Source organism: Sturnira hondurensis, unplaced genomic scaffold (assembly GCF_014824575.4).
Source record: "Sturnira hondurensis isolate 20B ecotype Veracruz unplaced genomic scaffold, ASM1482457v3 Scaffold0019186, whole genome shotgun sequence".
Taxonomy (NCBI): domain Eukaryota; kingdom Metazoa; phylum Chordata; class Mammalia; order Chiroptera; family Phyllostomidae; genus Sturnira; species Sturnira hondurensis.
Window position 1 is genome coordinate 1,399,753 of NW_028091817.1, and position 12,274 is coordinate 1,412,026.

General features: G+C 37.5%; 1 protein-coding gene across 1 annotated transcript in view; it reads left to right on the top strand.

Moving 5' to 3' along the window:
- Window positions 1-12,274, top strand: part of COX10 (cytochrome c oxidase assembly factor heme A:farnesyltransferase COX10) — a 117,328-nt gene that overhangs the window by 29,437 nt on the left and 75,617 nt on the right. Inside the window, exon 4 of the mRNA XM_037070932.1 lies at window positions 2,305-2,429. Coding sequence (XP_036926827.1) covers window positions 2,305-2,429 — 125 coding nt within the window. The remainder of the gene's footprint in view (window positions 1-2,304; window positions 2,430-12,274) is intronic.

Sequence of the window (12,274 nt, forward strand, 5' to 3'; positions counted from 1 at the left end):
TGCTATTCTTTTTTTGTTGTTTTTTTTGTTTTATTTCTTTACCTTTTTAGTGAAGAAGTATCAACCATTAATCTATCAAACTACACACCACTTTGTATCTCTCCAGTTCTCACTTTTGCTGTGTTAATGCACAGTGGATTAATGGTCTAGCCTCTCAGGTTGAATCCTGGGGCCCATCGCCACCAGGCCAAATGCACTTACAGGTTATGTTCTAGCATTAGACTGTTAGTGACTCCCTGCCGCCAATCAAACAAAATGCAAACTCCTCAACTTGATATTCTGCAATCTGACAGCTGCCACCATTCCTCCTCTTCCTCCAGTAAGTGCTACTCTATACCTAGCATAGTGGTAATCCTTAAAATATAGCAGTGAAACACAGTCAGGGCTCCCGCCTTCAGGAGATTTGTATTCCCACATGCATCCACAGGTGGCAAATGCTGTGAAGATAATAAAAGATGATGTGAGTGAGGGAGTAACTGGGGAGGGCCTCCTACGGATATGATGATCAGGGAGGTTCTCTCTACAAAGTGATATTTAAGATGAGATCTGAAGGATGAGAAAAAACTTGGCATCTTTAAAAAATAGAGTATACCCAAAAGAGAAACTTCTGGTTAAGCTGGTGGCCTAGGCAGACATGGCTCGCTTCCTAATACAACCACATCAAAATTACAACTAAAATATGGAACAACCATTACTCAGAACCATTAGAAATTGAGGTGAATGGAAGCCTGACAACTACAGAATTAAAGAAACCACATCTATCCAGACTGGTAGGAGGAGCGGAGATGTGGAATGGGCTGGTCCCACATCCACATGTGGTAGATAAAAATTCAGAAGGGATATCTCGGGAGTGAGGAGTGCCAAGCCCACACCAGGTCCCCCAGCCCAGGGTTCTAGTGCTAGGAAGATAAATCCCCACAATTTCTGGCTACAGAAACCAGTGGGGATTGAGTCAGTGGAAGAAACTCCTGAAGCCCCAAGACGCTTCTATTAAAGAACCCACATGCAGACTCACCTACTCAGATTCACTTCTTTTGAGTTCCAGCCCCAGGGTGGAACTCACTGGCTGCTTGAAAGGCACCAGTGGTGTGTAGGGAGGAACTGAAATAGCTGGCATCAACGCAGTCAAAGGCCATTGTTCCTTTGCTGAGCCCTACCCCCACAGAGCCCATAAGCTGATGCCATATCTGAGATTCCATCAAACTTGCTAACACTGTGTGACCCACAATGAAGATCCACAGAGACTCTACCCACCCAATTTATGGGCCCACCCAAGCTGCTTTTTCACATGAGTGGCTAGTCTGAACTTATGCTTCACAACTTCCTAAAGCCTCTCACACAAGCATCATCTGGCCTCAGTGAGCCCCAGGACAAGTAGCAGCCAGTCTAGATTCACAGTTGGCTTTGTCTGGGAATCTCTTAAGCCCAGGACAAGTAGCAGCCATCTGAATTTGCTTTATACCTCAATTAGGGTGGTCCAGGGCAAAACACATGGGGAGCTGACCTTGTTCTGAACCACATGGGAAACCCCAGAGCCTGTGCACCCAGTGGGCAGTTATAGAGCACATCAGAACACCACCACCATGCCCCTGCACAGCTGATCCTCCATGGAGGGCAGAGGGTGGTGGTCAGTGGTGATAGCTCTTAAGATGCTCCCCAGCCCCAGGAGAGAAGGACCAGGGCCTAAAAAAAGGAGAACAGTCAACAGCGGATGCTGGAATTTCGTAGCTTTGCTTCTGCGCCTTGCCTCTTCCTTTTGTTTCTATTACTGGCCATAGGATTGTCATTTCCCTGTAGTCATCCTCTAATCATCTTCTGGACTCTGAGACCATCATCTGTGTGGGCAAGCCTTCTACTCAGGTCGAATTAAGACCCTCATTATTTGCTGTCTTGTGTTATATAGTTATAAGTGTATGTCTGTCATCTCCTTGCTAGATAAATTCCAAGGGCAGGAATTAGACCTTTTTCAATCCTTTGTCCTGTACAATGCCTAATGCCCAGCATGGTACTGGTTGTGAATGAGGTATTCCATAAATGTTTGTTGAATGAATGATTCAGCCTAAAACACCAACCTTACTTGTTCTCTAGCATATAATGGAATTAAAGGAAAATGAGCATTTTTCTGTGATGAACACATAATTTTTATAATAGGAAAAATGTTCTTTGTTTTTTTTAAGTGAAAGATTAGCCTTGGTTTGTGTTATTAAGGTAATCCTTTGGTTTATGTGGAAGACGGCTTGGTTTGGGCATTGACAATCTGGAACCTGCATGGTAACGAGACTCGGCTCTGTTTCTCTGTTGCAGCCCTAGTCGTTGGCACCACTTCCGCTGGATTTGCACTGGCTCCGGGGCCGTTCGACTGGTCCTGTTTCCTGCTTACCTCTGTCGGAACAGGCCTCGCATCCTGTGCTGCCAACTCCATCAATCAGGTCGGCTTGTCACCTTTCGGTTAGATTTTGGTATTGTTTTTTCCTAATTGGTGGTATTACCACATTTTTTAAAAAAACTTCCAAAATCATATGTACATGAGGAGGTACTCAGAACTTCTAACACTGTGTATCCTATAGAGGTCTATGTGTTACATAACCAATTTGTCTTTTCTTAGGAGGTGAGTGGTTTTCAGTTTTGTTCGGGTGAGAGAGTAGTAGCGTACCTGCTTCAAGTGACCAGGATGCCTAGTGTTGTTACTTAGGTACATTCCCCTGAGCACTCTTTCTTTGGATTGGTTTGTTTGCATTTTAAATCACTATTACACAAAAGAGAATTCACATTCAATTTTTTAAAAATAAGTAAATCAGTATTAGTGCACTTGGTATATGGCATCGAGATATATGAAAATTAGCATATTATGAATTAAATAATTATTTTCAGCATCTTGTTTCTTTAGCATATTATTTTTAATTAGCATATTCTTTTTAATGCATTGCCCCTCACTCCCCCCCCCCCATTATTTTAAACATCAAAATAATTCTCTAAAATAGTTTTTCCTCTGCCTGGTCATTGTGGTGTGCTCCAATCCTGTGGCTTTTTCATAAGATACTTTAGTGAAAAAGTCTTGGCTAAAACTTAAGGGAAAGTTGCTTTCATCACCAGAACACCCAAGAGGAATTGGCACAGATATAGAACAGGAATTCGAGTTACCAGCAGGAAAACAGCTTGGCTGAGTGGATATATAAGTTGGTAGTCCACAAAATATGGGAATTCTAGTTTGATAATGCCAAAAATCATTGTGGTTTTGTAATGTATTATCAGCTACTTGGAGAAGTATGAATCTAATTCAAGTAAGATTTACTTTTTATTATTTTTAAAGACAAAACGATCTTGTGAGAGGTTCAAATAGCCCTACCACTTTACCAACAGTATTGTCCACTCCTATAATCCACAATGCAATCTCTTCCAAGTTGCTCCTTCCTTTTGCTACACTCCCATATTTCTTGGCTAAGAGAATAATTATGGTTTCACAATGAACATGGTTTTAATGAAAATTTGAATGAAAAGCAGTATGAGCAAAATGGATTTATAAGGCTATTTGGGGTCTTTTTCAAAAATTTAAAAAAATTTATCTTTATTTTGTCATAAATCTAAGTCATAAGGTTCAGTCAGGAACTTATTCTAGTTTTCAGGCTCTTTTTTTTAATTAAAGAGCTGATTTACCTTCAATATACTAATAGCTGACTCCTATTTCATTTTACAGATTCAAATAAAAGTTTAAAATAAAAGTGTGGAGGTTCAAGAAAAACAAAGCAGTAACAACAAACTAATAAGCATCATTTGGTTCAACAGAAATGCCAAGATTTTATAAAAGTAATGCAGAACTATCTTGACTTGAAGCTGCGACATCCCCTGTATACTGCCTTAAAAAAATTGGGTTCAAGAATTTATCGTGGGAAGGAAGAAAAAGAAAAAATACCTGTCAGTTGTAGCAAAAAAAGTAACCAGAGGAAAAAAGTGGAATGATTTACATTTAGACATGTATTTATAGAATCTGAACATTGGACCAAGGTTTTAGAAACTTTAAAGAGACTATGAGTTTAGATGGTTACTTTATTTTGTAGTCTGCAGGAAGTTTATTTGCTATAGGGAGTGAGTTGGAGTCTGTCAATTTTAAAACTATTCCCAAGGAAAGCCACAGGCTACATGATGGGGTTCTTTCTGGTACTGACAAATTGCAAAGCCATTCTCTCCTGTTTTATTTCCTAGGTTTTGCAGCCCTGTGAAGCATCTCACACACACACCCCAGTTCTTCCTCTAGAACACTGGCACATTGCACCTCCACATGTCACTTACTGCCCACAGCCTCGTCAGTGTTGGGCGCGTTGTCAACCTTAATTGGTGCTTGTTGGGCACATGAATAATTGCTTCATCTTCTTATATTTATCATATTGCTTCCTTCCACTTTTCTTGGGCCCTAATTTCCTTTGGAATCTTCACAGTACCTTAAATGTCTTAATGATTCCCATCATCATACAATTCATTGTTACTATGTTACCAATCAATTTTCCAAATTACAATATTTTGTAAATAACATGTTGGAAATATTTTAGTTCTGGTGTTGGTAGGCAGACTCATAAAATGAAAGGATTGTGAGGCCATTTTCATTAGTGTCTTTAATTGAAATAATACGAGGCAATGAGGGTTTAACTGAGTTTTGAATAACGGATAAACAGTCTTTGGTGAGATGGAAGAACTTACTGCTTTTTTTAGGGAGCTGGTGTTCAACTTAAAGAATGCGGGTCCTGTATGTGGTTGGTATGTATAGAAGTTCTTCAGCCTCCAATAGAGTTCTGCAGGAGAAAAATAGTAACTACTGTCTATATTTATAGAAGGATTCAATCCAGTTCAAATGTTTAAAATACTTTCTTTTAGGTGTTATTAACTTTGTTCTGAGTGATTCTTTTTCTGTACCCTACTTCTATGATCTGTGAAAGTAGAAAAAGTAAAGCTTTGGGAAACGATTCTTACATTTGTTTTAAAATGATATTCAGTTTTTGATTTATGAAGTAGTGACTAATGCATAAAGATATATATATGTATATATGAAACCACTAACATTAAAATGTAGGAAGGAATTACATACATGTTTTAAAAATATACACATGCTTAATTCAAAATTATAGTGTGGCTTTAAAGCAGGTATGCCTTCAAAGGATGAAAGCAATTCATAAAATGCTTTTAACTTAGTAACTGAAAGATAGAATGTTCTAAAAGGCTGAACTAATCAAATCTTGAGAAACAAGTGACTGAAAATGAAAAGCTGAGTACATTCAAGTGGAATGAATTAAATTGAAATAAATAAGAATAATCATAATTATTCTTTAGTATTTGACATATTAGATGTTATAATAAGGTGTTCTGAGGGTTATTTTACTTACATTACATATATATGAATTTTTAATAGAGGTTAAGAGTATATGTCAATAAGTACATTTCTACAAAATAAATGTTAAATGTGACATATTGTTCCATTTTATGAATGTGGCAGTTCTCAACAAGCTCTCTGTGATTGCAACTTTTGCTTCTAGAATAACCCTGCTCCCATCTCTAACTGTGTGTGAAGGACAAATTCCTGGAGGTGGAACTGGTGAGAGGAAGGCTACCAGCCAAAGTGTATATGAAACTGGCTTAACTCTGAAATGTATGATCTTAACAAAATGACTAATTTCTGACATTCGTACAGTGCTTCAGAGTTTTCAAAAGTATTTACATAAATTATTATTTAAACCTTATGGCCCTGTGAAGTAGCGGGCATTTTCATTTCTGGTAATTGTAAAACACTTGGTTTTGCTGTTGAATTATTCTTTTTAAAAGCAATATTTAAAAAAACATATTATGCAAATAATTTTTTCATTTCAGAACAGTGAGAAAATATAGATAAGCAAAAATAACGACAGTTTTTTTATTTTCTTCCCTTTCTGCCAGAGTTACAGCAGAGAGCCAGCAAAATTCCTGCCCTTGTAGAACTTATGTGGTCCACTTGTTAGCACTCGGAAACTGTGTAATCTCGTTAACCAGTGTCATCCCAATATAGTTAACTAATACAAAAATGAATACAATCCCAATTAAAAATTGATTTATATTATCATTGACTTTTAGAACACACATCTTCAAATATCTATGATTTTTCTCATAGAAATGATGCATATACTATAATAATTTGTCTTTCTATAAATAGTGTATCAAAAACATTCTTCATGTCAGTACTTGGTACAACATGATTTGAAGAGTAGTATATAGAGACACCATGATTTGTTTAATCAGTTTCTCCTTATTGGACATTTTAGAAATTTCTAGTCTTTTAATCAAAATAAACAATGCTGAGCTGAAATTCCTGTAGCTAAATTGTTTAACATGTCCTTAACTATTTCTTTCAATAGATTTCTAAAGTCATGTGGTTGTCTTAAAATGTATGTAGCTTTCAAAATAAAAGTTAAAATTAAAAAGTTATGTATTTTAAGTCCAGATAAATTTCTTCCCAGAAGGTCTTTTGTTTCAAATCAGCTGAGTTGTGCATTTGGCAGCGTCCACACGGTCCACTCTCTGAGTGGCATTGCCAGTGCTGCCTGATAGAGAACCTGTGCCAGGTGTGGAGAGGGCCGTAGATGTGTCTTTCCACATCAGGTTGTTTTCATTACTGAGGAGGTGGAGTTAGTTCTTGTTTGCGGAATTTTTTTTAGTGCTTATTGGCCATTTGTGTTTACCAGTGAGTTTTGTCCATTTTACTATTAGGGACTCACTTTTGTTCCACAAGTCTTGATATATGTAGGTTGGATTATTAATTCTGTCATTAAGGCTTGAATATATTCTGCAGTTTTTAAGGGCTTTTTGAAGTGCAGGTATTTCATCTGTTTCACCGGCCAAATCCTTTAATTTTTAATACAAGGATTCTCAGCCTCTCCAGTCTTGACAGTTTGGGCTGGATAACCTTGTTATGGGAGACTATCCTATGCATCGTAGCAAGAAGTGTTAATAATAACAGTAATCACAGCTAACACTTATTTTTACACTTCTTATATGCCAAGTAACATTTTAAGCATGTTACATAAATTAGCTCATTTGTTTAAGTCTAGGTTCATGGGATTAAAAAAATGCCTTTTTGGAAAGATCAAATAAATGATGAATAAATTTATAAACTAGACTTAGCTCTGAGAAGAACCATTGATGTTCTTTGAGACTTTATTTTGGAGAAAATTATCAGAAAGGCACAAAACATAAGTAGAATTTCAGATCTAGGAGGTAGGTTATAATTAGGGAAATAAAGCTGGTAAGAATATGTTATCTTTAGGATCTAGTGTATCTGTGAATGAAAAATTTTTATGAAAGGAAATAAAATAGGGTCAAGAAGAGACATGTGCTTCGTTTGATACTGACAATACATGAGAGACTTTTCATGGCTGAAATAAGGTAAAAAGGAAGGGCTTTGGATAAAGAGCTCCAAATTATCAGTGGGTAGGGCAAAACAACATTCACAGCTTTTAAAAGTGAAGGAGAAACAGAAGATTATTCTGTTTTCTTGTGAATAAGAGATTAATATCTAATACATCTTTTTCCATTTTCCTTTTCTCTGATATTTCTTTTGTTTTGACTATACAGTCCACTTTGAGCAATAATTGTTCATCTTCCATGTTGAGCAAAAGTGGTTATTAAACTTGGTGTTATATTCTAGGAGAGTAAGACTGATGTTAACAAATAACGAGTGATGTGATGTATTGAACATCATTGGAGTATGAAAAGTCAATATGATAATTACATTTTCCTTCTGAGTGTTCTGATTTGTTTGACTTTGGTGTTTTCACTGGTGAGCAACTTGCATTCATTGGCCTCTGAAGTCCGTAACTTGTGGCTGGTGTATTCAGTGATTCAGATTAGCAACTGCACGAGATCAGGTTTTCATAGAGCTTTGAATAGCGTGTAGGAAAGAACCTCTGACTGTGTTGTTTCTAATAGGAACATCATGAGCGTTACTGGAAAATGTCAGAAAGTGCATTTTAAATTCAGAGTCTCTAATTGATTCTTTATAATCCCAGGTACTTCCTAAATTACATTTACTTCCACTCTCCAGAATTCTCCATCTAAGCAGAGTGAGCTTGGCATTGGTATTTATAACCAGAATAACTCTAGATGAAGTTTTGCAAGTAAATGTGAGAGGATGATAATTTGAACATATATTTGTAAATAATATTTTGTATTTTACATGCCACATTAAGTGGTCATTATTTTATTTGCTTCTTACAATAACTCTGTGAGGGGGCAATATTCCAGTGTTGTGGAAGAAAATAGTGGAGCTTAGGGATGTCTCTCACCACACATCTGAAAATGGTCAAGTTGGGAGCAGAGCTTGGGGGCCATTGGCTCCCGGTTTACTGATTTTTTTCCTCTCAGCTGAAATGTCCGAGTCCAGACATCACCTTGGAATGAGTCTTTCTGATATCAGGTTAACTGCTGACATTCTTACTGCTAAATACTCGAGGTGAAAGTACCATAATATCAGTTTCTCTGATGAGATTGGGAGGATTTGAAGCACTTAATGCCCTCTACCAGCTAAGCACTCATTTAATGGTAGCTGTTGTTACTGTTACTAACATGAAAGTTTGGTCTGTTTGGCACAGGTCCCCCATGCTTTCAGCATCTTTTTTCTTCCATTTACCTCCAGTTAGGGTCTTCATGTAGAAGATAGGAAGGGAAAATGTGTTTATTTTCCTTAATGTACTAAGAGACTTGAGTTACAGTTGTAAATTATAATATATGTGTGTATATGAATATACATGTGCATCTGTTTCTTGTTTGTTTATGTATGTATTTATTTAAATCCTCACTTAAGGACTTTTTTTATTACTTTTAGAGAGACAGAATGGGAGAGAGGAAGAGGGGTCAAACTCGCAACCTGTGTGTGTGCCCTGACCAGGAATTGAATCTGTAACCACTGGGCTATGGGATGATGCTCCAAGAAATTGAGCCACATGGCCAGGGCCACATGTGTTTGTTTCAGATGTGTATATGACTATATGTGAATTCTCCATATTTGAATATGTGATGATGACTTAGGTTCAGCAGACATTATTAGTTCTCTGCCATTCATTGGTTTATTGTGGAATTCTGTCAGTTCCAATAAATCTGAGAAATATTGATGAAAAGGCTGGTGAATCTAAAAAGCAGATACTTAGTTGAGATGTAATGGAAATGATACCAATATGGATTTTTGGAATTGTGATTCTTGGTTTGTCTCTGGGTAGCATATTGTAATAAAACCTCCTTTGGGTGACTTAGAGATTTGCTTTCTTCCTATGTGTTTCCCTCTTTGTCCATCCTAGCAGAAGTCAAGCTGAGTTTCTTTGCCATATTATCTTTTTAGTTTTTAATATTCAGTTATATCTGCCTTTCCTGGTAGTTTGTTCTTCTGAATCCCATTAGCTGGTCTGTTCTCTGCACTAAACCACACACTACCCCCCCTGTTTCTGGGTGAGAAGATGCCACTGAGGTAAAAACTGGCTCCATGGTTGATCCCTGGGAGACTGTATGTCTCCTTATCTCATACTCACCCTCTTTGGCTTAGTGATAAACTGATTTTAAAGTTTAATACATGAAAAATTGTGGTGCCTTGATGTTTATTGCATTAAAATTAGGTTTATTTGATGACAATGATTTCCATACTGAGTTGCCAGACAGTTGATAGGAACAGCAGTTGGGGTGTTGGGTAGGGGTGTTTAGAGAGAGGGGCAGATTTGTTATACCCACACTTCTTTAACTCAGAGCAGCTTCTGAGAATTCTTTGTACGTTGCTCTTTTTACCTAGCAATGGAGCTCCAGACTTCTGTAGGAAGCAATTAGACCTTTAAAAATTATGTGTAAGTGATTAGGCAGACTCTAAAATTCACATTTTCACGGCCACCTAGTCCTATCTTATCGATCTTCTAAGAAGTTTTAGAAAGTATTATTTGGCACAAAGGGAAATTACTTACCTGAGTGATTAATCTTAAGGAAAATTTCACTCTGGCATTTCCTTCAGATCCGATGCCAGATTTCTCCCGGAAGCAGCGATCACAGGGGAACAAAGGCTTCCAAGGGCCTGGGGTGATGGAGTGTGGAGATACTCAGAGACACAAGAGAGGATTTGGTAGTTAGTAAGATTTATGTGTACTTATAATCTAGAGGATTATTGTACCTTAAAATACACTGGGCAATCTTAAAACACTAACATGCACTTACAGCTTTTATCCCACCTGTGATTTCTTTAGTGCCAGAAAAAACTTATCTGCTAGCTCATGAGAAAAGAAAAACTACCACTGAAATAAAAGGCTGGTATAATATCCCAGTGTTTTCATTGATCTATGTTAGTAAAATTATGATTATTCTGGTATTGCTTTTAGCAAAAGTATGATTGATCTAGAAAATACCATTGCTTATACTCCTGCCATCAGGTGATCTGAACAAGAAGGATTAAACAATGCTGTGTATGATTTCCTTAAACAGCTACCTGTAACTATGTGGATAAAAATTTCTCCCCTGCTATGAACATTGGGGTGCATAGGTTCTTTTTGGATTGGTGTTTCAGGGCTCTTAGGGTATAATCCCAGCAGTGGAATTGCTGGGTCAAAAGTCAGTTCAATTTTTAGTTTTCTGAGGAAATTCCATACTGATTTCCACAGTGGCTGCTCCAGTCTGCATTCCAATGTGTGGGTTCCCTTTCTCCCCATCCTCTCTAACACTTACTGTTTGTTGATTTGTTTATGATGGCCATTCTGAGCAGTGTGAGGTGGTATCTCATTGTGGTTTTAATTTGCATCTCTCTGATGGCTGGTGATGCTGAGCATCTTTTCATCTGTCTCTGGGTCCTCTGTATGTCTTCCTTGGAGAAGTGTCTGTTCAAGTGTTGGAAGCAACCTAAGTGCCCATCAGCAAATGAGTGGATCAAGAAAGTATGGTGCATTCACACAGTGGAATTCTATGCAGCAGAGAGAAAGAAGGAGCTTATACCCTTTATGACAGCATGGACAGAACTGGAGAGCATTATGCTAAGTGGAATAAGCCAGGCGGTGAGGGACAAATACCATATGATCTCACCTTTAACTGGAACATAATCAACAAAAGAAAAAAGCAAACAAAATATAACCAGAAACATTGAAATTAAGAACAATCTAACAATAGCCAGAGGGGAGTGGGGAGGGGACTGTGGAGAGAAGGGTTTTCAGGAACTACTATAAAGGACACATAGACAGAACCAAGGGGGAGGGTAGAAGCAAGGGAGGGAGGTGGGTTTGGATGGAGTTGCGGGGTGAGGGGGAGAAAATGCAGGCAGCTGTAATTGAACAACAATAAAGTAATGTGTGAAACAAAAAACAAAACAAAACAAAAATTTCTCCCCTAAAGTTACCAATGTTATTTCCTAATAAAATAATAGGGATTAAATATAATATCTGACTTTAAGAATATAAAAATATCTTAAGAGCAGATTCCTAGTACATACAAAAATATTCAAGGATTTGTAAATTAGGATATGGGTAAAGGACACTATTTTCTGAGCCTGGATTCCCTCAACGATTTTCACTTGTGCTTGAACAAATGACTGACTGAATGGCAAAATAGCTTGTTTAAATGAGCACGGGGTTAATTTTAACCATAGACACGTGGATAGTCCAATAATTCAAAGTCTAATGTGTTTTCTCCAAAAAGAAAAATAGCTTATGCGTTTTCAACAGATATTCATTTATTCCAAATAGGTCTGAATTTAGTGTATCAAAAATTACCCTTTTCCTAGGTACTCGGTGAACATTCAGACTTTAAGACTTTGCTTTAATGCCTTTGAAAAACAGGAAAATGTGACTAAACTCATTCTCATTTGCACAGAGTTTTGTTTATTCTACTTAACTCAGGATAAAATTGTTGAGGTGGAAGAAGCTGTGGAAATCCTCTTGATGTTCACCTGCCCATTGGAAGGGAATTCTGCATTCCCTAGGACCAGAAAGCAAGACATTAACAAGTAGTAGAAGGTGCTAACACTATGTTGTAGCCATTTCTTGAAATCTCCTTTCAGAAAGTGTCCTTACACATCTATTGGTTACTTTTGCTAGTGGTATAAAGTGTGGTCCCCTACTCTGAAGTGGCTCACAGGATGGTAGAGAAAGACACATGTATGAATAAGTACAATAAAACAATAAACTGTGTTGGTGTTGGTGTGGAATATAGGCAGTGCCTTAGGTGCTGTCAGTGCAAGATGTAAGGAGTGGTTATTTCTACCTGTGTAGGTCAGGAAAGCGTCCTAGAGAAGTGACTGAAGTAT